A 26,980-nucleotide genomic window follows, 5' to 3' on the forward strand; every position below is an offset into this window, starting at 1 on the left:
ATCCATTTTGAAGAGACATCTCAGTAAAAAGAAATGCCCTGCATCAAACTAACTGGGAGCAGAAAGGGGTCAAGGACTGGGAGTTTAATCTTCCTGCTCCTGCTTCTAGCTCACTTGTCTGTGTTTGCCAGGATAGAAAATTTCAGGTACTTCCTCCTGAGTTTCCCTGATGATTCATGCCACTTTCATCCCAAGCAGACAACTCAGACGTTTTTTTAGCCTTTAGGAAACAGACTCAAAACAGGATCAAAACTGCTTCAAGCAGGGACTAAATTTTGCTTTGTCCAAGCCTGTGTTGACTAAACTGAACCTGATCCACTTAAACTATGTGTGCCCTCTTCCCCATGGGGCTTTCTCTGCAGCAGTCCAAAGGCAGAACGACAAAATGTGCCTGGGCTGGGGAGAAATGGAGGCCACGCCGTTGCAGACAAGCTGGTAGAAAGCAGTTTCCCCACTCAGAGGCTTACATCAGCCCGGTGGAGGTGGCTAAGAATTCATAATGGACTCATTTTCAGTAAACCTCTAAGACTATGCTATGTGTGTTCACAAACAGGTGTATCTCATGGTGGGAGGAAATGTGAAAAGTAGGACTTGTACATCAAATTCTCAATTAAGTCAGAATAAACCCTGTTAGGTTAGTAATTTTATACTGGTTTACTACCACAGGAGTTTGTGCCCTATGCGTTACATGTCTACTCCTAGGCACTGGTATCCTTTTTGCACGTGTTGGACAGATGCAGCTGCACAATTCATGGCTGTATCGTTATGAGCCCTCAGTAGTGTTGCCTCACATTATTTTTTCCTCTCTTCATTTTATCCTGAGCCACTGGCATACTGGTAAAGCCTAGAATATTTGAAGGGTTAAATCATGTCTTGTCTCATCTCTTCCTCTTGCTTTTCTCATAGCAACAGCATTCACGGGAGGGAAAGGCAGAGAGGCTTGCCATTGCTGTATTGACAGAAGTCAGCACTTCAGATCCCTGTGACTGCCTCAGAAATAAAGATCTTGTCATATTCACTTTAATCTGCAGCAAGTGCCAAGTTATGTCAATGTCAGTGTGAGAAGCTGCTGTGTCTCTCTCTTCCTTTCATTGGTGGCACTGAGGCAAGGACAAAAGATAAGGAAGACAAAACACCCAGATACGGTTTGTGTTAGGCTGGTGAGAGTTTTTTAAATGGCTCAGCTGCAGAAAGATAGCAATAGGATTTTTCTTTCCAGAAAGGATCAAACACCAAGAACAGGCTAGTCTTCCCCTGACCCACAGAAATCAATGTATTATTTTTCCTTAAACCGTTATTAAACATTTTATATGAGACTGCAAAAGACAAAGCAGAAGATGAAGACTGAAGATAAGTAAAAGATATGAAATGATTAGAAGTAAGGAAGTTACTTGGAGGCTTTCAATACAGTGCTTAGGATCCTGCAGAAGCTGAACAGCCAGTTTGCTAATAAAGATCCACCAAAAATAATGGTATGTATTTCTGCCTTTCATGGTTTTAGGGCTAGAGGTCATCTGATTCCTAAGTGACTCCCCTGAGCACAGATGAGAGCTGCAATCACCTCAGTCAAATAAGCTAATGTGACTTTGAAACAACCCACCAAATGAATCTATGCATAGGTGAGTGTCTCTGAAGAGCTGTTTATGGAATAAATTTGAGCTGGAGTTAGTTTATCTGTATTTACAAATGTTTTGGCACTGCCACATTACACTCACAGGCAAACACACACGTACACGGAAGCACATGTGCAGCCCCATGCAGAGATCACCCTGCCAGTTACCAAATAATTAGATGTGATGTTTAATGTCCAAGAGAATAAAGCTTCTCATTTTTTAGGCTCCCTTCTGAAGTTCTTGCTGATCTATACACATTAAGCTCATCTAACCTTGCTGGGGAATTGATGACTTTTAACTCTGAGCATTCAAGTCTTTTACCAAGTCTTGGCTCCGAGTGTTTCCTCATTTAACATTTATTACAAGAAAATCCATCTTGCATTTATTTTCAGGCAGGTACTCAAACAGAAAAAAGGATGGCAGAGCCCTCCCTCAGTGTATCCAGGCTCTTTTGAAGAGACATCCAAGAAACACTTTTGAAGAGCTGCAAACATTAACTTGACTGCTGTTACCTACTTGTGAGGGTTTCTGATACTGCCTTTCACAGCCACACTCCCCTTTTAAATCATTAATGAACGTTCATCCCTCAGCATCCTCCATCCTGCTTCATCCTTTGCGGGTGACTGAATCTACTCTGTGAATTTTCTTCTTTTCTGAAATACGCTTGAACAGACTGAGCAAATGTTGTCAGCCGTGCCTTCTGGATTTTTAAAATTTTTGCTATTTCTGGTAGTGACAGAATTTTCACCACCAACAACTCACCCCTGTGAGCCAGAAAGCAGCAGACCATTTCCAGATCACCTATCTACCCTGGCTTAAGAAGGTGTGTGGTTCAGTCACCACCCACGGGCAGCTGCCTGCTAGGGCAACCAGCCACTCAGGACAGCTGCTTGCCCTCAGCCTGATGCTTGTGCAGGCAGGGAGCAAGCCACCGGTACAACTGGGAACAGAGCAGCGCACTCCTGAGCGAGTGCTTTGTGGTTATTCTCTTGCACAAGGAGGTCAAGCTTCCATCAATCCCAGAACACATTCATTTTGGAGCCCAGGTGCCCAGCAGCCGGGGCCTGCTTGAGCCCTCCTGGCTTGCAGCAAAAGCTTTGCTGAAAGCAACACATTCCTACAGAACAATTCAATTTCAATAAAAAAGTCTTTGTGAATTCAAAATACTTGGAAAGTAACTGACTGGATCTAGAGCAGAAACCCCCTCTCAACAACCCAATGTGTAGAAAATAAAAAGGACACAAAATCTGAGTTTACAGCCAGAGAGCACCGAGCAGCATAGTCCTCAAATGCAAATAGTACACAGAGTAGGGATGTGATAGTATGAGTGGCTCTAAAGGGCTGACCTGCCCTCCTTCGTCCCCATCACATGGCAGGGTCATGCACGCTGGCAACTCCACGCTCTGGCAAAATTCTGCAGCATTCAGCAATTCTTGCAACAACCGTGGTAGATCTACATGTAATGGAAACCTGTGTGGTTGAAACCAACAGGCGCCCTGACCTACCTCTTGTAGATATGACCCTACTACTGAAACGAAAGTCTTTTTTTCTTTTTCTTTTTTCCAAAGCTGACTGATGCTTTAACTTAATTCGCATAATATCACACAGCCACCTCCATGGAGCAAGCCTTCTCCTTGCTTCTGTTTTAAATGTTAACAACACTGCTAAATATATAACCTTATTTTAGAACTTTTCAGACAAAACTACTGCCCAATTCCTCCTCTACTATACACAGGTTTTAGCAGAGCTGCATTAGCTTCATACTGCCTAAACATCTGTCCTCATGTGATTCAGACATTTTGAGAAACAATGGAAATACCCCACTGCTTCTTCCAAGGTTTTGTTCTCTTCAACTAAACAAGGAAACCACAAGAAAGGCTAGTGAGTGATACAGGAGGAATGAGGGATGTGGTTTTTTTCTTGGAGCCCAACAGGCAACCTACAACAAGAGGACAAGAAGGACCACATTGCCCTTAGCCTCTAGAGGACATCTAGACCACTAAGGCCAATGATGTATTATTTGTCATAAAATCACTTCTAGTATGTTTGTCTCCTGGTTTCCTTCTGTTCCCCATTTGTCTGTCCAGATACATCTACCGTCTCTTGCACCAGGCTGCACGATCTTTAGTGCAGAGACCATATTTTCATTGTGTTTATACAGCACCCAGTGCATGAAGGCTCTTGTCTACCCACACTAGCAAGAAAGGAGGCTTGGAGATACACAGCAGCTGGTAATAGAAGCAGCTGACAGCTCGAGCTGCTCAAGGAGAAGAAATTTAATTGGTTTTATGCGAGAGCCACTCTGAGTACAACAGCTGTATTTTGCAAAATACCCTTCTGACAGATTTCAGCCAGGCTAAACAATGGCTCTTCCTCTTGCCAGCGTCTGCTTGATTGCAGCAGGCTTGCTTTTTGCTTTTTATTTGGATCAGAGAGCACTAAAGCGCAATTCCCTGCCTAATGACTTCAAACCGGAGGCCCCTGGATCCATTTTGAAGAGCACACGAGTCGGGAGCGGTCCCCTCCCCTTCTCCGTGGCCCTGGCTTGCCCCACCGCAGCTCCCACCCTCTTTCTGATGGATGATCGCTTCTCAGCAAAACCGCGCCACCACAGCCAGCCAGTTCACTCGCAGCAAAGCCATAACATACCGGGGACGCTCGGCGTGACTGCCCACACGCCTGACTCACAGGCACAACCTGTCACACCGTTATCACCCTGCGCTGCACAAGTTTTGCTGCAACCACCCGGTAGCTCACTGGAAACAGGAGAAAGCTCCCAACAGATAACGGTTTAAATCAAATAACATAATCTGAATCCTGCTCTGTCACATGATTAACTGTTTACCTTTTAATTGCCTGTAGTAATTGGGTAGTGGCAAGTTAATGAATTTCACAGTACGTGTCGCATATCACTGTGCCACATAGTTGTTTCTTCTGCAGCCACAGCAGAGCTAAGGGTAAGACTGTGAAATTAACTGATAGAAGACAATTAACCCTGTCCACTCACCATGGGAGAAAGGATGCCTCTGAGAAACTCGTTCAATCACTCCCCTATCTTTTGCAGATTGCCACGCACAGCCTTTTTATTTTTGGAGGAAATACACCACAAAGCAGTTACCGCCTGCACAAGTCCCTGTGCCACCAGCCTGGTACGTGCTGTCCCCACAGGGTGCTGCACTAGCAACCACAGACTGGGAGAGGACAGGCTTGGGGATGGGGCTCGGGTGGCACTGCAGAGCAGGAGCTTCCATACCCTTCATAACTTTTATTCTCAGTGCACGTTCTGGGGAGAAAGCGGAGGCTAGGGCATTTTATACAATTTGTTTTAATCACCATGTCGGCTTCAATGGAAACACATCTTCCCATAATAACAAAATTCTATAGCATAGACAGAGAAACAGGCAAACACCAAAATCCCAGGAGAAATCACTCCTGACGGAGAGCAAACAGCTGCCAGAGTTGCCTCCAAACAATTCATACAGAAGATGATTTGTTTCGCTCCTCTCTAATTATAGGGGACTTTTCCGCAAAGTTGCCATTCAAATCCGTGTGGGCAAACCGCTCCGTGCCTGCTGCCGGGGGGACACCCCCTTTCTAGGGCAAGGAGTGCTGGCCATGCTGCCCCCAAACCAGACGGGCAGCTGGCTGCCGGCCAGAGACCACAGCCAGCGCCAGCTCCCACTGCCTACACGGCAAACAGAGGTTCACAGCATCTGCATTTCCACTAGTGGCAGCCCAGGTCCCGTAACTCGCTCAGGTCACCGCTGCCTCCGAGAGGACTCAGCAGTTCAGGCGTCGCTGAGAGATGCTCGTCAGTCACGACCACCTAATGGGCCCGCGGCGCAGGCAGCTCCCCCCGTTGTGTGTCCTGGCACTCTGCAACCGGCTGCTACTGGGTCTTGACCCGGTTTATGGGCATAATCGAAGACCCGAGGGGGAAATTTGAGATCAGAGAAACAGCTGCCTGCAAGGACAAGCTTCCAGCTGTCTTGCATGTGACTAACACGCTGCCAGCTACTTCCCTCTCTGCCTTCCAACCTTCCGCCCTGTGGGAAAATAGATGGGGTCAGGGGAGGAAAAGAATCAGAAAGCAACGTATGGGAAGGTAAAAAGTGACGAAGCAGCCCGCAAGATGATGGGAGAAGAAGCTGTGCTACCAGCAAGCACTAGCGTTCAAAATCCAGCGAGCGCTGTGCAGCCCCGTGTCTGCCACAGGAAAGGCTCAAGGGCCGGAGAACGGGCACATGGGCTGCCTCTGAGATCTCCTGGCAGAAAGCTACTCTGCTAGCCCTGCGCTCAGCTGGAAAGCTTTAGGCAGTGAGAAGGCAGGGGGGTGGTGGTAGCTGCGCAGGGGACTACACAAGCCACTCCGCACCCAGCTGCCGCTCAGGACAGATCTGACTGGAAACCAATGTTGGCTCGTCTCCAGAAACCACAGGGAAACCCACGTATGCAACACTACGAAACAACCCTGCACAGTCTTTCTGTTGGAAATGTGACTTTTGCCATTCTTCTCGTGAGCAGGGCTAGAAGAATCCCAGCAGGGCAGAACAGGAGGTGCTGCCCCAGCGACCCTGACCACAGCATCGGCTGACCCTGCTACCTGCAGGGACACAACTCAGTCATGGAGAGCGAACAGTCCTCCCCTTTTGTGCCAGGTGCCACCACTGCCATAGCTGGCAGATACCACCCACAGTGCCGGTGGCACTGGGGACGGCTCTCAGGTCTGTGGTCAGCCGTAACAGCCAAGAAGTGACTGCCACCTCTTGGGGACCCCCCCTGTAGCGCCCTGGGCAATTCAACAGCCGCGATTCCCTGGTGGCTTTGTCTACCCGGGGACACTCAGGAAAATGAAATTATATTCACTAAATTAAGAACAGAAAGCTGTTTAGATAAATTGTGCTTAGGCCTCTGATGTAGAATTGAAGTGTCATTAATTTAACTCGCTTCCCTTCCTATCCTTTAATTCTCAGAATGAGTGTCCATACAGAGTTTTAATGAGGTTTAATTAATCTTCTTTCAAAGGTAGCTTAGATTAACTTTCTTATGTTCCCCCCTGTAGACAACCCATGAATTACAGTATTAAAGCACCCTGCCTCAAAGGATTCTTGCACCGTGGGAACATTTCCTGCTCAAAACTTCCATGCTATCTTTTATGCCAGTTTTAGTCTACTGGCCCAAATGGGTCCACAGAAGACATCTGTATGAACTAATGCAATTAGTTAAAACCTTCTCCCTCTTACTCGATAAAATTATAGGGTCTGCAGGGACGTTCTAATTCAAGTTAAGAATGATTTTACTGATTTAACTCTATTTTGTTAAGGATTAAGGATTTGCCTACCAATGAACTTGTACTGGTTTTAATAGGCCAGTTTCATTAATGGAGGCAAACTCCAGGAGACATATATTTTAGTAAGGACAACCTGGTTTAGTTGAGGTTAAACATGTATCTAACTGACTTGAGCTGAAACAACTCACATTTAGGTTGCACAAGTAAATTATTGTGGGCTAAGGTAGTCACAGGTGCCATAGGCAGCAGCTACACAGTAACTCCATGCACGCCCACTCTAGCCCCAAGGCACGTGTTGGGTAATTTGAAGGAGGACATGTAAGCACTTCTCACCTACTACAGTGCAAGACAGCAAATGGGCAATAACTGCTGAGCACCTGATGGACGGTAACAGCATAACTCAGGGCACTCTAGACAACTGCTGCGGCATTTGACCAACTCCGTCTGAAGCCATACCTTTGGTTAACTAACTGGTATCCTTCACAGAAGTGACATTTTACTTAATGCAAGGTACTCTTAAAATGCACTATGAGGATACACCCAAAGGGAGTTTGCACAGTGCAAACTGCCTTCTAAAACAATTGTGCTTAATTGGTACGGACAAGGTTGTGGTCACTTTCCCTTGAGCGCTGTCTTTCTGTTAAGAGGAGGGACAAGATGCACATTTGAATTACTATGCCATGGTGTTCATGAGACAGGTTGATATATAACAAAGCAAAACAACTACAACATTTTATCTTGCTTTTCTGCTTTTCCGCTGCATAAGGTTACAGAAGTGGCAACATGTAGTGTTGTCAAGTATGTTGAGAGCTGGTTTTGGAGAGTACTCGATTTCAGAACAAAATCTGTTCTTTTCAAATGGCAATGGACTTCCGTTGGCCTTAGTTACAAAGAGGGTCCACGTGAGCGCAGATCTTTCAAGGTCCGTGGTGCAGAAACGCGGGCTGCGTTTAAGTCACTATTGAAAAAGCCCCGTCAGTCAGGCTTACAGAATGGTTAAGAGCAACCACGCTCGCTCCCCCTACCTCTGCGCCAAGAGAAAACATGAGTTTTCACGGTGAGCCGTGAAGTAAGTGCCAGGTGGAAACAGAGCTAGAAACATTATAGAGGGAAAATGCCTCTGATGTGGTTTCCCTCCTTAACTATAAGCCTACAGCTTGTAAATGGAAAACGGACAGCCACCGACTGTCGCTGACTCACGTCCTTACCACTTACACCAAGGTCCCCAGCTGTGGCAGGGGAGTTGCTCTCGATTGACATGCAAGCAAGCGAAGGCGGTACTCTGGTTAGTACAAATAGTGTATTTAGCACTCCCACCTGGCACCATTGGCCAACCGAAGTGTCAGCACCGCTGTAATGTACTTTTAGACCTTTCTGGTTCCCCTGTGTTGCACTCAGGCTACTGCTGCTGCTGCTGCTTTTTTGAACTCTCCAGTCAGTTCCCAGCTTCTTGTCTCATACTCTGACACAGTACATCCCAACCTGCTTGAGACAATACCCCAAGATGTAGATGAAATAATTCTAGCATTTTGCTGCTTCCATGCAGAAATGATTCCCAGCACCAGAAAACCAGCACGATAATAAAAACTACATGAAGAAATTCAAAATCAAATATGATGAGTACTCCTCACTAGCAAAAAGGTCAAGATTTTCTTTCAAAAGGATCTTTTTACTGCAACAAATGAATGCTATGCCTTGTTAAAAATCATGGCAATACAAATTCATTCCAGGATAACAAACCTGTGTCTATTTAATTACTGCAAACTGCACTTGCTGATAGAGGCAATAAATAAGACAGAATAAGACAGAGGATATTGCTTAGAAGCAAGCATTGTTTCTACAAAATACTCTGAGGTGTAAATCTTGAGGGCCAAATTCTCAGTTTCACCTACGTCAATACAAAGCAATGGAGGACTCTTCCCTTTGTGTCAGGCAGTATCCCGGCTGTAAGACTTCTTACCCGACTCCTTACACGCCAATGGGACTGATGCAAACCACACAGAGAAGCCACCCTTTCACCAGGAAGAAAACACATTTATGCACAACCCAGGGGAAGCACAGGTTTTTGATATGGTGATTTATATTTAAATAGGGTCTACAATACATTTATTTATGGGTTTCTATTTTGTGTGTCTTATAAACCAGGAATTCAGAAAAAGGTAGAGAAATTAAAAGCATGTTGAAACCTCACGCCCACACCACTTTGTTCAACCTATGTTTCAGGTCTAAGAGACTTGGTAAGAAAACCTCTCAAAAGCAACCACCAAATTCGAAGCGCTATGGCCATAAAGACTTGATGCCAGTTGACACACACTGCAGTGTTACAGCAAACCTGTGGTTCCACAGGCAGAACCCTGCAGTTTTCTGATAGCAAAGGGCTTTTTATTTTTAACCACTACGCTGTCTTTGGTTTGCTGTGTGGCTGCTGAGATGGAAGAACAGCACTCTTTGCATATGCTTTCAGCTCTTGCAGTGTGCTTTTGCACCCCTTTAAAGCGCAAGGAGCTGAACCTACATTTAGGAACTTTCCAGAGATAACCATTAGGTCCCACCGGGCAGTTTTATTTATTTATTTTGTCTTCCTTTACAGAGAAAGACAACAGGCAAGGGAGTTCAAACGAAGCTCAGAGAAGCCAAAAAGGAAACCACAAGTTTTATTTTCCTCTTCAGAGCTTATGTTTAGTGAGGCCTAATCCCTCAGCACGAGACATATTGTGCTGTGCTCTTCTAGGGTTTCTAAATACCTCGGATCACCCAGAGAGATTCTGTGAACTCAAATAATCCTGATGTTAATTGGAAGATGCAGATAAACACTCTTTAATTCTTTTCTTCCAACTTTCTCAGACCTCAGGAGAGATACCTGGAGATAACATGTTCCAGTTTCAGTGGCAAAGGTCTTCTTTGACAACACATTTTGGGAAGTGTCAGATATTGTTTATCCTCTGGTGGTAGTTTTGCTCTCTTTGGTTCACAGAGCATAAAGGAGAAAATTCTTTTCTAATGTCTCCTTCTGTTTATCCCTCTCCCTCCAAGCTTCCTAATTCTACCCAAAGAGAAAAGTCATCAAGGCAAGACTGACAACTCAGTGTAGTTACGTGAGCTCCTGTGCATCCCTCTGTGCTCAAAAGCCGTTTTAGTCCTTCTTTTACTTCCCTCAATCATGACTCTGCTCTTGAAGGCCCTGAAAGTTAAACAGGAGCATCCTGGAGGCACTTTAGCTTAAGTTGCCTATAAGCGGCCACAAAGGATTAACATTTCAGTTTGTGCTTTGTAACTTGCTCAGGCTATGCCGGCAACAGAAAGTTTGAGCGGTATAAGGCCCTTCTTCCACACCGTGGTAAAACTCACGCTGACTTCAACCGCATGGGAATATCACTCCTTCCCCCAGTTCTGGGGGACTGCTGCTTTCCTGATAGATTACTGGCTTGCAATTAGTCCAGGCTATAGCGCTGGTGAGATGCAGAAGTGGGTCTACTGGATTGGAGAACCCAAGTCTAATAATTAACCTGAGGAATAACTTCTGATCCTTTAAATGAGGGGTATCTCACAACAAAGCTTCAGATATACAATCTGCTATTACAATACTTGTAACAGCTTTATCCCAGAAATGGAGGTTCTTCTTTCCTTCAAAGAGGGACTGCATAGAAAAGGTATGAGATTTTCCTGCCTGCCCGCCCTCCCACACAAACAACTCAAAAACTTTCACAGTAAGGTTTTTATGCAAAGAAATGGAGGTATCTGGCTCTCTGGGCAAATTGTGAGGTATGTGTAAGGTTGATGACCCCTTCTGTCCCAATGTATATCCTCTATCATGTCACTGTGTGCCAGAGGACTGCTGTGGGTGCTGTATCACATGCTAGGGTATTAAATGCATGGCTGGTAGGCATACTTCCAGCAAATAGTTTACTGTGGACAGGATGAAAGATTTGATGCAAAGAAGGAAAATCAACCACCCAAACAATGAAGTAAAGGGCCTCAACTTCATTTCAGGCCGTTTTATTCAGGAGGTCTTTGGCAGGGGCTGTTTTATTCTCCTTGCCAGAGCGCAGCCAGCTAAGCAAGCAAGGAATGTGTGCAACTTGCAATAGGCCAGTAACTTCACAGAGGTCAATGAAATCGCTCACATGCTGAAGCCAATAAAGCCAACCCACGCTCAGGTAAAACATGTGCTTACTGAGCTTTGCCAAAGCAGCACCTACCTCCTGAATAAAGCCCAAGGATTGCTGCAGCTTACATTTCCTCTTTAAAAACCTTCCCTTCCCCTCCATAAGGAAAGTGTCTTCTCCGGACATACTGATGGAGCTCTTCCCCTACACCATGACAAGCTAAAACATGAGCAATACCAGATGCACCCTGCATTAGTTACCAAATCTCTGCCGCTTTAATCCAGTCTAACAGGACAGACTGGTGCATGTCAGCATGGGCCTTTCTCAACCTGTGACCTTCAGCTGACATTACAGCTGCTGTCTTGAAGAACATGACCTACTCCTTAATTACGTAACACAGCTGCACAAGGCTGTCAAGGACAGAAACCAGGAAACTTAGCATGAGGTTCAACACTTGGTCCAGGGTTGACATCACTAGACTCATCTTCTAGCCATGGGAGTCCGCTCCAGTGTCACCGAGTTTGTTATGGAAGAGACATCCGTGGTAGACAGAAATAGAGATTAGACAATGTCCACACCAAGACATCATCTCTCAATCTGGGAAATCCATGCACACAAGCCCACCATGTGCTCTTTGGACAGCTGAATCGTTCTCTCTCTTCCAGCCCTATTCACACATTGAGTTAATCTAAGTCAAGGAAAATCCATTATTATGCCCTAAATGTATAAAATTTGCTTTTGTTTAATGTGACATTTGAGTTTGGGAAAAAGCCTTTGCTCTGAAATCCAATTATTGACTAACACTGCTAAGCATGCTAGCTCATTTCCAGATCCTCTTCTGAACTTTTCCTGTAATTTCCACTAGATTTTAAACCACAAGTTTGGCAGAGCTATTGCCATGAAAGGACTTTCACCAACCCTACCACAAAACCATAGGTAACATATGCAGAAATAAATGCCCAGGGGCAAATACCCTCTCACTTCGTTACTGATTTCCATCAACAGCTTTGCAATGGGAATGGATTTGGCCTTTTACCCTAAACAGGCATCCACCTTGTTAACACCTCTGGTTGCTGAAGAAAGCAGATTTGCAAAGAAACTGTTTCTTGTAGCACTAATCCTGACAAATGACTCCTCATCACCTCCTATGAACTTTCTAAATCAGGATGTTATTCAGTTTCCAGCTCACCACTGAATTCATTCGGATCTTGCCCATAGCCAACGCAGACTCTGTAAACAAGAAACCACAAAAAAGCTAGCAGATCTGTTAGCGACACTGCTGAAGCCTGGTTTAGAATGGACAGTTTACCTCGCATCTAAGAAGGGATGAGGCCTGATCGACAACCTTCCTGTGATTAACGTTTTCGTGATGGTACTCTCTCATGTGGGGTCTCTGGTGTCTATTGACACAGCTGGGTTCACAGTTCAAGTACGTGAATTCTTTGATGTCTCATTATGCAGTTAAGCCCATACTCCAGTTTTTCCCGCAGGCTCCTCTCCTCTCTCCAGACACTAATTTCCATGAAACTCCTTAATATCTCCGATATCACTGTCATTGTGCCACAATCAGCCAGCAGTTTCAAGAAGCATTTGGCAAGTTGGAGGTTAGGGAGAAGGGAGACAAGGGGCAAGCAGGCAGTTCTATCGCATAAGTATCTTTTTCTGAGAAAACTAGGTTAAAGACACCGTTATTCACTCCAACAAATGTACACAGCGATAGCAGGGGTGAAATACCATTTCTTGACCCAGCACAGAGAATCTTGCTCCTTGCTCCTTTTTCATCACTGGCCTTTAGATTATCCTGCTCTTTAAAACAATTTCAGACACAGAACTAATTCATACAGTGAGGAAAAGCAAAGAATCATTTTAAGTGTGAGAAACTATATATTTTCATTTGCTATAAATCTATTTGTTTATTAAAAAAATCACTAGCCAGGAAAATCTCAACTTCCTCACCCCCTAAGAATCCACTCCTGGCTCCCTCCCTCCCTTCTGCCTCATCCCGCTTCTCCTCAACACAAGCTCATGCTTTTCTTTAATTAAGCAAAAAAAATCTTAAACTTGCCTTTTGCCTGGAGTTCCTTGTTTTGTTTCTCCTCACTACTACTAAAAAAAATAATCTAACACTGAAGGCAAATACCAGTATCTATCTAGTCTTAATTTTTTGTATCAACAGCTTTGATAGAATTTGGTTCCAGTGACCAAATAGGACCATGATTCAACCATAAATTGCATATTCACTTTGTGGCCTACTCCAGATGTGAAGCTTCACATCCAGAACTGCTAATGCAGCAACATGCAGCATTTCATGGAAGTCATGTTATTACCACATACACTGGTCTGCGTGCAAAACTTCATATTTCAAGGCCCACAGTTTTAAAATGAGTCTTTACTCTCAGACCCTCTGGATCTTAAGGCATGAAATCTGAACCTCTACAGTCTCTACTTTTAGATACTAGGACCATATTTAATTGCACAGAGGCTCTGGCATTCTGGGTAAGAAGTTTTCAATGAATGAGCAAAATCAGAGACTGCTTAAGAAGACTTCAGCAATACAGTACAGAAAGACAGATAAAGAAAACAGCCTGAGAAAAGTAACAAATTTACCTGGAGTATTAACAGCATCTGAATAATAGAAGGTGGAACTCTGGCTCTGGAACGTGATAATGCATCTTCCAATTTAATGTTGAGGGTAATTATATTCCTAAAGTGCAGAAGAGCCAGCTGCCGAACTGAGGGCTCCTTCCCCTGAGAAACAGAAACAAAGCAAGATGGATCATGAGGAGTGTGAAAATGAGTTTCAAAGTCCTCCACGAAAATTCCTTCCTGCACTTCTGAGGGGTTACAAGAACGGTAAACCTGAATGAAAAGCAGAGGAAACATAACAAGGGACACAGAGCAGCCCACAAATCTGCACAGTGAATTTGATTTGTCAATAATGAACGCTGCAGACAATAACTGAGTCTGACTGCGTATGAAGATGATGAGGCGTTGGGGTGGGGGGATCATACTTGAGCACAGAATACATATGAATATTGTGTACTTTAACAGTAATGAAGTGTATCATATGTTTTTAAAAAAAAACAAAAGCAAGGTTGAAAAAGGGCTGAATTTCCATTATTTCTCAAGATTTTGAGTGCTGCCTAGATACTCTCTTCAAATTATGGTGGGAATCCTGACTCAGCCCACCTGTGGATCCTCCTTTTCTCTACAGTTTAGGAGACTTCACTGTAAAGTAGAAGTAGAGCTGAAGTTTCATATTGCATTTTCAAAGACATCTTTTTGCAGTTCAAGCATCACTTCTCACTGAAAAAAACCTCATCTGAAGAACACAATGCTAGCTCTGCCTGCAGAGATTAACACCACTTACTTTATACCTGATGAGGAGTTGTAAAACTGTTCCCATTGCTGGCACCAGGGCTTTTTCTTTGGGTATATATGGCTGTACACATATATTCTTTCCTACAGTTCTGAGTGCTACCAGCCAAACATTAACCCTCCTGGAAAGGCTGGTATTCAGCTGGTGTTGACTTACCTTAGTTTAGAATAAAAAAGCCTGGCCTGGCCTGGCCTGGCCTGGCCCCACCCCACCCCACCCCACCCATTCCTTTTCACTTTGTTAATTATTTGAACTGAAGGAAATAAGGCCAAATCTGCTTCAGTTGCTAATGAATAGAATTTACAAGAGCACATAAGCACCAGCTGGGCTTTTAGAAGTATCCTTAGAACATCAGGAACCTAGATCTATTTGAAATTACATGGGACTTGGGGTTCTTACCCCCTCCAGGCTCCTTTGAAAATTCAAACAATTATTTCCATCTGAAAGGTGAGGAGACTTTTGTTGCTAAATTATTTTCAAAGGCCTCAGGAACACAACAGTGAAAAGGGGTATTTGGTGCAATTTTCAAAAACATCTGAGTGAGTTCTAATTCAGTCAAGTTAGCATGGAAAACCAGGTTGAGAGCCTACCTGTATCTTTAGGTTCCCAAATGCCTTGGATTTAAATTATGTGGCACTTAGAAAAATCTCCCATCGTGTTCTAATAGGGTTTTAACACTATATATGTCTATCGTTTTAAAGTTTCTACTGGTAAGACACAAGTCAATGGGTGAAGTAGCCCTTTATGTTTTTAGAGCTCTTCTCTTTCAGAATCAAATCAGCAGCTTTTCCACTGCATTCAGATTTCATGCCTGTAATTAACTGCAGATGCAAACGGTAATATCGACAACATTTGGTCAGTCATTTTAGGCATGAAGTCCACTTGGAAAAATGGGAGAAAGTTTCCAAAGTTTCTCCAAATATGTTTAGGCACCAAACTCCCACTAAAATCTGTAGACATCTAAGAGCAACTCCAGAAGGTCACTTATACCTATCTGGTACAGATTTCCTTGGGACTTAAGTGATAAACAACACTCTGTGGCCATCACTAAGTTAGAAGAGTGAGCCTCATCCAAAACAGATCAAGTACCTACTGAGGATTTAAAATTACTGGAGTCAAATTCTGTGCTCATGTAAATTGGTCTAACTTCACTGACTATTGCTGTTCATTTATAGTAGCATAGAATTTGACCTCGGAAGTACAACTCCTTTTCAAAAGTGGAGATACTTCAGAGACGAAGTCACGTCACAGAGAAGGAAATGTATATATTTAAGTCAACACAGCTCCACTTATTTCAATGTGTGCATATTTCAGTTTACCATTCGCAACCTTTTTTGACTTTTAGTGTGAGCTGACAGAAGGACTAACCATCCTCCCTGCACTCCACTCCTGTTTTCAAAGTTCCCCTTCATCTTTTTCACCCAAGCACTTCAAACCGCTGTTTGCATAAGTAACTTCTTTGCATGACATGACTATACAGAACAGCTGCACTGGGAGGTTGGCCCAAGGAGAGAGAGTTAAGGATTGCATCAATCTGTTGATGAACCAGTAAAGTTGCTTCTTCCAGTTTTTCAAGATTCTATAGTAACAGAGTAATTTTTCACCTGCACAGGATAGAAAATAGCCTGAAGCATGGGCAGGACATCACTGAAGAAAAAATCCCAGGTTTCAGCTAAGGTATCGAGTAGTTTCTGCCCTGCAAAAACACAAAACAAACTAGTGAACCGTTTAGGTTGTAATCAGCTAACTGCAAAGACTAAAACACGCAGGAAACAATGTGGATCTGCTATTATACACAAGGATGAATCATGTAACAGCTACTATTAGCAGTATGGAATTAGTATTCCTTTCACTGTATCGGATCATTCAGTATTTGTGTCTTTTCAGATGACACATCTAATGTTCTTAGTAAACTAAGAGACTTTGAGGTTAAAGCTTACTCAGAACCCCCCCGTGAAGAATAAAGAATAGCAGCTCAGGTTACCTCCTCCTCTTCTTGCAGTAATACCTACTGGACAAGAATGTGGAGGAGAGCAGTAGGAGGAGGAGACAAGCAGGTTAAATGTGGAAACATTCCTGCAGAGAAATCTGCCCCACCATGCTCCCCTCTGCCCCCTAAGCCATAAGCCAGCACAGCAAACTGTGCTCTGTGGAGGTCCTCCACAAAGTATCCCCTCAGATTGATCCCTTAACTTCCCTGTATCTCCACTTACACAGAAAATCTCACCCAAGATCTATGGAAAAAGAGAATGGTGTTGCGGCTCTACTTTTTACTGTAACTTTCAAAGGATGCAGTCAAAACCTACTATGACCTGAGTTCCCCACGGTCCTCGCAGCGAGGCCACCTCCCTCTCTATTCCCTCCCCAGCTGCAGCCACCTGGAAGCCTCCCCAGTGGAGATCAGAGCAGCTCTGGCCAGGTCCTACAACCAAGTTGGACACAGAGTTCCTCACAGAACATTTTGTAAAACACAAAGGCAAACTCAGGAGCTGAGATCTACGGGAGAGGAAGTCTGGCTCGATAGCTGGATGCTGGCTTCAAATCCCCGTTCCCCAAAACGGCCCTGTGTGACCTTGGGCAAGCTCTTTAGCATCCCTGTGCCCCTAACCCAACTGTGAAAGGAAAGCAATGCCACTGCACCTCCACCAGCAAGTATTATGGAGATAAATACATCAATAATTATGAGGCATTCAGACAAGACAATATGACTTATCAGGAAGCAAATTCAATAGCAATCAATCAATATTACTATTGGTGTCAGAATCACATACTGTTCTTAGTTTTTGTATTACAGCATTACTTAGGGCCTCAGCCAGGGAACATTTTGCCCAGAATTACACACACATCACAAAAAAACTCTGCATGAAAGTGTCTACACTGCAAGTTAGCAAGTGCCAATCTTTATTATGGGATACTTGATCTCCCTGCATTTTTAAGCACATGAAAAATAGCACCAGTTCTGGCCCATCTGCAGCTCCTGAATTATTCCTGGGTTGATGACTTTAAGTGCTTTCATTGACAAATGTGGATCACCATGCTATACTGCAGCTGCTGGCTTGTGAACCACGCCAAGGTCTTCGTTTCTGCACCACCAGGCAGGAGTTCCCTCTGTCCTACACACCCCTGCACAAGACTGAAAAGGGTGTTCTCGGTTTCCATTTTTTAAAAATTTTTCTTGCATTAGTTCTAGTGAAACACAGCAGGGAACCAGGTCCAAAATTCCTAGCAGCTGTAGCAGTAATAATAATAAATACCGCTGCATTATAAGCTCCACACACTAGTGTCTGAAACACTAAAGTGTTTCAAAGATATAAATCCGATCATGAAGGAGAAGCCCAACCACTCTATGTCTTGAGGGCAGAGTTTTAAAAAGAGTTAAATACATTAGTTGCCCACAAGTTGAGGTTAAGTGGAAACTAAGCCCTTACAAATCTGGCTCCGGATGTGGGTGCTGAACATCGGTCCTTTTCGACTCTTGCTGCTAGAACTGCATGAAGCCAAATTACCCTGTTGAGATAAACACGCCTTTACTGTCGCACACTCCTTTCATCTTGTGGGCAGCTTGTTTTGTGAAGTGATGGACTTCTGTACAGCAGCTCAGAAAGGCTGCAGAGTTAACTGCCTTTTGCCAGGCAGGCCTTTTACTGGGGGCTGTGGAAGAGTTCCTACGGTTTGTTGATGATAAGCATCTTTCACATGGAGGAACGTGACTTCCGTGTCCTTTCAAGAATACGTTTTTTTTACTGTCAGGCAAAGATCCCTACGTTTACCATAAGCATTTGCCAGATTCCAGGAAGCTGGGTTACTCTAAATGCTCATTTTAATGAAGCACAATATAGTTAATATGACATTAAAATGCATGTGGCACTTTTCACAGGGCTTCTAAAAGTTAATTGAAACTCCTGAAAGAAATGTAAGAATAAAAAATCGTTTCAAAACAAAAGCTAAAATTTTCAAAACCTCCTGCAGGACAAAAACCCTCCAAAGTGTGCTCTGAAGTGATCTTTTTTCTCTTTTGAAAACTTCAACACCAACTGGATAGGGAAACTCAAACCATAGGATGCGGCACAACCTGAGATTTGAGGGCAGGACCGCTGCTGCTGCAGACCCAGGAAGGGAGCCCTGCTCAGAATGGGAGCTCCCAAGATTTCCGTGCTCCCAACTTTGTCTCAGGTGTTTTGGGAGCCATAGGGTCACTGACTACAGGATGCGGTGCTGCTGCCTCTGCTGCCAGAAAACCCAAATTCCAGCCTTGGAAACTCACATCCACCAGCAGCTCCCCAGGCAAGCTAACAGAAAGCTGTCTGTCAGAAAGACCTCTGCCTCTGAATGAGATTCCTAAATCACAGCTACCCTCCTGTAACTTGCCAGTTTTAGTGAGCTGACATTTCTGAGGACAGACTTGGAAAAAACATGACTGATTTAATCCTCACCTTACCAGCATTTCTGACCATATTTTAAGGGGCAACCACAAAATGACACACCAAATTCAAAACCAAAATAAACTTAACAGCTTCCTGAAATTTTGTAGCTGGTAAACGTCCTCCTACATTTGAACGCCATTTAGTGGACTCACATTTCAATGTTTCATCTCAGCTTTGATCTCAAACATCGGAGATGATAGTATTTTTTATTTTCAAGGTAGTAAAACCAGAAGAAAAAGGGGTTGGACTTGGCTAAGTCTCTGCATCTAATCTGCTGATTTCATACTTAAGAACCAACTTCCTTTGTGATGTACAAAGCAGCTATGAAGGCCTCGAGATCCTTACAGCTCCCCTTGTGCTCTCCAAGCTGTTATTTTATATAACTGAGGAATTCTGTGTTCAGCTTAGAAGAGCTTGGGTACTTTTTGGGGGCTATTTTTTTAATGTGAAATTTGTTCTCTTTTTGCGGTGTTCAGGGCTATTGTCTTTTCATCAGAAAAGCTGCGTCCCATAGCACCATCTTAATCTGATCAACTGTACTGTCAGTAATGAAAGGTCACATTTAGGATTTATAGATAGCTGAAACTAATGGAAACGGTTGTCTCCAGGCTACTGCTTAAACAGTATATTTAGACTAAGCGGTATTATGACTGCAGCTTTGGAAAAGGAAAGATGCATTTCTTTAAAATTGCCTCAAAACTCCCCAAATATCTTCAGGCTGTTTACGTGGGCAATAATTCTTGAAGATATTCCAAAATCATTTCACCCTCTGATGACATATAGAATCATAGAATCATAGAATCATTTAGGTTGGAAAAGACCTTTAAGATTCTCGAGTCCAACCGTTAACCTGGCACTGCCAAGTCCCACTAAACCATGTCCCTAAGTGCCATGTCTACACATCTTTTAAATACCTCCAGGGATGGTGACTCAACCACTTCCCTGGGCAGCCTGTTCCAGTGCTTTACAACCTTTTCTGTGAAGAAATTTTTCCTCACATCCAATCTAAACCTCCCCTGGCACAACTTGTATGCCTTCATCTAGGACAAAACGGCATATTTAACAGCACATCTAAATGCCGCACAACAGCATAGGACACGAAATGAGGGTGACTGTAAAATGACACATTGGGTGGAGGTTATCCTTGATGTTTACTTCTGTAAGTTGACACCTCGAGAAGGTGCAGACAGACAAATGGAGCCCTGACTGTAAAAAAAGAGACAGTGTCTGACCCCGTTTATGTAAGCCCAGAATAACTCTTAAAACAACCTACAGCATTATTTTGGACTTAGCCAGACACTTCAACTAATTGGGATCTTAGTGCTTAGTTTTTTGTTTATTAAGATATCTCACTCTAGTTTTCCACTTTTCCTTAACATTGAGCAGGCTGTAATTGAAGGAGAAGGAAGTGTCCACGCTGGAGGTAATCTCTCCTTTACTCCCTCGCTGCTGCTCTAGGCAATTGCCTCTCCTTGATGAAAGCCAATGGGAACACCAAGGCAGGACACAACAACAAACTGCAAGAATGAACTGATACAAACTAATCCACAGTCCCGGGAAGATAGTGGAAAGCATCACACTGCCTCCAGAATGCATTTGCTAAAACTCCTGTGACAGTCATAGATAGCCATGCTAAAATCCAAGTTACCTTCATAAAACCGGATCTTGTCCCTTAGGATGACCATGCCTTTTGTGAGGAGCTGATTCTGTAAATAAAATATAGACTACCTTTACTCCATTCTGTTCTTCCCTACAGCCATCATATTTCACATTTTGTTCATTCTTAACTTTTGACAATAAAGGTGGTCTTTTATTTTAATGATCAGTCATCAAAGGACTCCTCCTGTGTCCATCTTGCTTAAATCGCTTGGGACACTTGTCAAACGATGATACAATCACCTACTGCTTTCAGGATACAGCATGTATTCTGGGCGGTACAAAGTGCTTCTCAAACATCAAAGGGCTGACCCACAAAGCATGTACTCTGTCTTAGAGAAGCAAAAAGAATACTGCTTCAATAGACGGTGTGTACTTACTACTAAATGCCTTTCCTATTAACTATACTACAATGAACTTAACTGGTTTACACAGGAACTTAAATTTTAAGTTAAAAGAGAATGTCTGAAGTCTACTGAAAGACAGCAATGTCATACAGAAACACAGTGACTGCACAAATCTATTCCACGGCTTGGGCCTTCACTATCTAACTATATATAGATAGATAGATAGATAGATAGATAGATAGATATAAAAAATCCAAATCTCATTAGTCCATAAATGACAGTACACAGAGAAGTCAGTGGACATCTCGGAATGGTTTCAGGGGGCTTCAGATCAGCATTTAGAGTGGGTGAAATGATTTTGCTCAGTAGCATATACTGAAATCTGATTTAAATGAAAGAAAACACATGCCTACCTGTAGATATTCAGTGAAAAAGGATCCCAGTTCTGTTTTCAATAATTGCCTGTATTAAAAAGAATAAGAAAAGGATTTGTGTAACCAGCAAATCACATTAGCTGTGCACTGCATGGAAAAGGGGAAGTCACTAATAGCAAAATATTTTCATATGAGCACAGAGCCTGTCAATAATGCCTAACTAGAAATAGAGCAAATAGGGTCAACGATACCAAGACTTCAACCAGCATTTCTATTTGTTGAACGATAATCTGCTGTGCTTTTAGATGGCTCAGTTGCACAAATACATATGAAAGGAAATTGAGATTTGACGAAATGAGGATGCTTTCCATCCTACGTCTAACCCTTTTAAAAATGCTCAAATCGTTCTCCTGCGTGCCAGGGCTTCACTGGCACCTGGTGTTGCAGACGTGGGAGAACTCCTGGCGCTCTCTGCCCATCCATGGGCCTGAGCCAAAAAACGAGCACGTGACTTGGCTGATGTGTTCAGAGCCAAATCATCCCTGTCCTGTGTAAGGTTGAAAAAAAGAGCTGTGACAAAATGTTCAGAGAGAAACCTGAAGCAGGATGATACTCTGTGGGTTTTGTTGCAGGGATGAAACTTGGCCAGTTTTCATTGAAAGGGTCACGATCTTCCAGTCAGGAGACCCAAGACAGCTGAAGTTTCATACGGTTTCAGTGAAAAAGCAGGTAGGAATTTAACAGTTTAGCTCTGCCTTTCGTGATTCTTCTACACTAAAACCTACAAAGCAATCTCAGAGAGCAAACCAAACTCACATGCAAAAAGAATTCCCACAAACCACCCTCAAATTCAGAAACTGAATTCAACCTGATCTGCAAACCCAACATTTGTATCCAGATAAAACTCACTACATTGCTGAAGAGCTGTATGTCATTTACGTCTCACATGTTGGATGCTAGATGTACTTCTCTGCACTCAGGTCGCTATTTAGATGCATAAACGAGAGCTCAGACCTTACAAAAATGTAGCCCCAGCTGGGTTTTCTGAACATTTGCAAATCTGGCCTGGAGCTGTTTTGAAAACCTGTCCCTGTGTGACCACCTCAGGTCCCATAAAGAAATGAGGTCAAATTCAACTTGAAATCTAAACACCCACTTCAATTAGTTATGTAAATTATATATTCGGTAGCATGTTATAATCTATCGCTTTGGGTTATGTCTTTAACTAACAAATAACCAATTAATCAAATTATTTAACTAGTAAACAAATACACGTCTGGTTTAAAAAGTCCAGCATATCCCTATGCTCCATGAAAAAGCCTGCAGGAGTTGGATCTGATGTTTTTAACACCACATGCTTCAGCACAGCCTCTTGAGATCTTCTGAAAGTTCACGGAAAGGAGGAGCAGGTCAATCTTTAGGAGGCCGAAATACAATCTCTTATTTATTTATCCTTAAGCACATGTCCACACTGACCTCACAGCACCCTGTGGAAACACTAGGCATAAATGAAATAGAAAATAAACAAAAGGAAGGGGGATTTCAGATGCTCCTAAGCATCAAAATGCTTTTCTGCTAGAAACCTGATTAATTCAGACAAACTGCCTATGGACAAAAATTTTCAAAGCCAGCTCAGGCTTTAGCCATAGGTCTCTCATTGCCATGAATGGCCATCGTATGGCTAGCCCCCTTGGCATGCTGTTGCAACATGTGGGAGAGGACAACCCTTGCAGTGCCCCGAGACTCCGTCCCCAATGGTACCCACTGACAAGCCCTTGGCAGGGGTTAAAACCCACCTCCCCCAAAGATAGTTGAAGTCTTAAAGCCTTAAAAGTACGTCAATGAGTACAAGAATGCATTGTGCCATGCTCACTCGAAGTGGGAATTTACTGTCCAAGTGGTGTGATTTTTTTCTGGATTGCAAGTGATGGCACTAAAGGTTTTTCTTACTTTGAACATGGATAGATAAACCATTTTTAGGTTAAAATAACAAGAAAGCTGCAGTTTTGAATTTTCCTATGATAGAGACAATTTATTCCCAGCTATCTCTTTGTGCCACTGTTTGAAAAAAATACTGGTACTTTATGCTGACAGGTTTTGCTTAATTTTCTACTCTCTCCTCAAGCTAGCAGCTCTTTGAAGCCTAGTCCTGGATTCCTCATAGTCTTGAACAGGTGATTTGCAAATACCTTCTCTTTTCATGTTTTAGGTTCTACTGATAATTCCTGGCATTTAGGGCAGGAAATACAAAATTATGTTCTACTTACCGAATAACTAGCCCTTTGATAAAACAAAATCCCACCACATTTCCATTTTTTCAGCTGTGAATGAACTAAACAACCAGCCTGTAGTTAATTATATGCACTGGACTGCATCACACCAAGCAGCACTATGGCTACATTAGCATTTCTGTTTACAGGGTGGAAGAAGAACTGACAGCACAATTAATACATCTTGCTCTTTGAATCCCTAATAAAACAGATACTTCACACTGCTTAATTAATTTCTTGTGAAATAGTGAGGCCCTCAGGCCACATCAGAACACTGGTGTTTGATGTTCTCTGTACCCATATTCATTTAAGAGAGATCCACAACAAAACTGGACCCAAGACATTGCTTGCAAATTTTTTTAATCTTGCTTAATTTCCTTTAACAAAAATCAGTTAGGTTGTCACCTGTCAGATCCTGGATAATTCAGATTACTGAATAACCTTATCTAGATATGTGGACATCATGGTGGAATCCAGGTAAAAATGTCAACCTAAAAGAGATCCCTGATCAGATAGCAGACCTCATTTCAAGCGCATCTGATTTTGAAGCCAGTCATTTTGCACTCTTATGAAGCTTGTATATCATTGGTATCAGGTCTTCATTGCCTGTTTAATGATAAATTAAGATGATAATATAAGTTCACATAAAATATGCTAAAATAGCTCCTGACTTTTTTGTATCTTCCTGCTGCCACTTCTTTGATTCATTTTGAAATTAACTCTTGCAACATTACTCAGAATGGAAGGTCTAACACTGTATAGTATCTGCTAAATAAAGTTAAATGAAGCAAATGGAAACAAGTGACTTTACTGGATTTGAACTCTTGCTACAAAAGAGGAAATGCCACTAACATGTGCTTTGTCTCCATCAAATCAGTATCCTGAAACTCAGAAAAGAGGCAGCTATAAATATGTATTAGCTTTAATACAGGACATCCTGCTTCCACTGTGTTTCCGTTTCCTTCTTTTTCTTCCTTGATTTACAAGTGGTGTAAATACACACTTCGAAATAACTTATGGTGCATGAAATGAAAAAGGACAAAACACTATATGATTACTAGTATCACACACGGACATCAAGAGAAATACTAAACACTAAGTATATGCATATAGATTTTTATTACCTGACTTTTGAATCAATCCCCTATTAAATCACCTAGTAAGGGCTCAGAAGAAGTAATGTACAGGACATACACTGGTGATGCTCCCAGTTACTGGAGTATCTTCTTCTGACCATCTTACTGTACTTCATTAGCTTTAGCAGATTTATTCAGGAGTTAAAGCAATATGAAAGAGACTGAAGTCACAGACTGATTTTATTAGTAGTAGGGCTTTCTGAGCACTACATAACTCCATATTTAAGGCCACTTTCTAATGCCAGAGGAATGCAAGAACGGTGTCAAAAGGCATTGGTATAAATGAGTGGCAGCTTTTATGAGCCAAACCTAGAAGAAAAGTAAATGGTACTGCACAGATTTGTACCCACTGATGTTTTCTTAAATAATCAGTGCATACATAATCAGGGTTCAAAGCCTCAAGGTGTGTGTTCAGAAAAGGAAGTTATACATATTTGTTTGCACGTATGTGACATACAGTAGTTGAATATACGTGACATTCCTGAGTCAAAACAATGGTGTGCAAATACTGCAGGCATAACGTAACCGTTCAAATATTTACACTTGGTCTGTGAGTCAACTTGGATATTCAAGGTTTAATTATGAAAAGTATCCCAGAATCTGCTCTAATTGAAGTGGTAAAATAAAAAAACTTCTTTTACTGTCCTGTAACTTTTGAAAAAAGTTACTGATACTAGCCATTTACCTGAACGCTTCCACACCCAAATTCTGCCCAGTGGAAATAATGGCTATTTGTTTCTTTTTATTTATGTACTTGTGGGGAAAATGCATCTAAAACAATCGTAAAGCAAATATAGACTTGTTCTACTTCTGAGGTCATGTTTATGAATCAGATATTTTTGCTTTCAATAATAACATTAACCCAAAGAAAGTTATTTTGAATTAAATAACAATAGTAGTAAGCCAGGTATTTTTGGTATGTGTCAAATCAGTAATTTCTTAGTTGGGTTTTGAGCTGAATTTAAGTGAGGCAAAAGGGCTTCGGTTGCAAATAGTCAGGAGGCCCTAAAACATTCTTGACTGTGGTCGGCACTAAAATGAAGCACACAGCAGGAGTGCAGTAGCTTCTGGAAAGAGGCCGTGGCTGGACGTGTGAACAGGCGTGTTTAAAAAAATACCACTACCACGTTCTCCTCTAGAAACAGATCTTTCGGCTATTGTGTCCTCTTTGCCCACTCGCAGTTTTCTCATCTTAGCTTTTTTTCTATGAATGAAGCAAGCAGGACACACACGAGAAGCTTCACAAAAACAAACTCAGAGTTGTCACCAAGAGGATGGACAGCTTTAGGCAATAAATTAGAAGGCTGTTCAGGCCAAGTCAGGGGCAAGAGGGAACAACCTCAAAGCAGCAGTAGACAAGAACCAGTCTCAAAAGCCATGCTGCAGCTCACCAAATGCTCGCTCATCCCATGAGAGTTATGCTGCTGATGCCTCATTTATGACAGCAGCTTTCTAGCTCGGTCTAGATTTCACAATATTTTGTCCATCAGCTCAGGTATGAGTCACCGAGCGTTGTTCTCCAGGAAGCAGCGCAAAACTGAGCCATCAGCCAAGGTAACAAAGCAGCGTTATCCTTACCCTAGCAAAAAGAAACGGGCCTACCATGCGGCAGCAAAGCCCATCATAAAATGGAAAAAAAAATCAGTCTACTTGTAGTCAGCTTGCCTGTTCAGCTGCCTGGGATGTTGCAATAAATTCAACACAACTATATTAGCAAGCATCATCATGGTGCAGGGTTTATACCCAGGTAAATGAAAGTAAAATCTGGGCACAATTCACCAAATAACATCCATCCATCCATCCATCCATCCATCCATCCATCCATCCATCCATCCATCCATCCATCCATCTTCTATTTGTTGGTTCATACAAGATTATATTTGTCTCTGTCACATCAGCAGATAGTTTTTCCTCTTCTGTCCTTCACCAGCAGACGAGCATCCCAAGGTAAATGCATTGGGCCAGGAAATCTCAGCCCAGAACTACAATTTTTTGTCATTCAGATAAAGCTGAAGAATCCTAACTGCACTTACAGTAATAATCATCAACCATTATTCCAATAACTAACTCAAAATGATTGACTGATCATGCTAACTGACAACCATCCTAGAAAAGCTATTCTTTGTATGTCATTTTCTCCCCAGAGAAGTAAGAAATAACTGGAGAATAAGTTTCTTTTAATTTCATAAAGACAGAGAGAGAGGGAAAAAGAGATCACAGGCCAAATGTCATTCCCCTGGAATTCCCACAATTAAAGGAACCAGACTGGGCCAGCTATCCCAGACTGGGAACGAGACAGGGACAGATAATCCCAGAATATCTGGATATTCTGTGGATTTTGGCAGACTCCAGTGCTCAGCTGAGTGGGAATAAGCAGTAGGGAAA

General features: G+C 42.7%; 1 protein-coding gene across 2 annotated transcripts in view; it reads right to left on the bottom strand.

Annotated features, from left to right (window-relative positions):
• The window catches only part of PRR5 (proline rich 5 (renal)), a 65,606-nt gene that overhangs the window by 10,854 nt on the left and 27,772 nt on the right, over positions 1 to 26,980 (bottom strand). For both annotated transcript variants that reach the window (XM_009332793.1, XM_009332792.1), the window contains 4 exons: positions 21,229 to 21,277; positions 20,461 to 20,518; positions 15,993 to 16,084; positions 13,617 to 13,757 (listed from right to left, as the gene is read on the bottom strand). In XM_009332793.1, coding sequence (XP_009331068.1) covers positions 13,617 to 13,757; positions 15,993 to 16,084; positions 20,461 to 20,518; positions 21,229 to 21,277 — 340 coding nt within the window. The remainder of the gene's footprint in view (positions 1 to 13,616; positions 13,758 to 15,992; positions 16,085 to 20,460; positions 20,519 to 21,228; positions 21,278 to 26,980) is intronic.

This window comes from Pygoscelis adeliae, unplaced genomic scaffold, assembly GCF_000699105.1.
Source record: "Pygoscelis adeliae isolate BGI_AS28 unplaced genomic scaffold, ASM69910v1 Scaffold38, whole genome shotgun sequence".
Lineage (NCBI taxonomy): Eukaryota > Metazoa > Chordata > Aves > Sphenisciformes > Spheniscidae > Pygoscelis > Pygoscelis adeliae.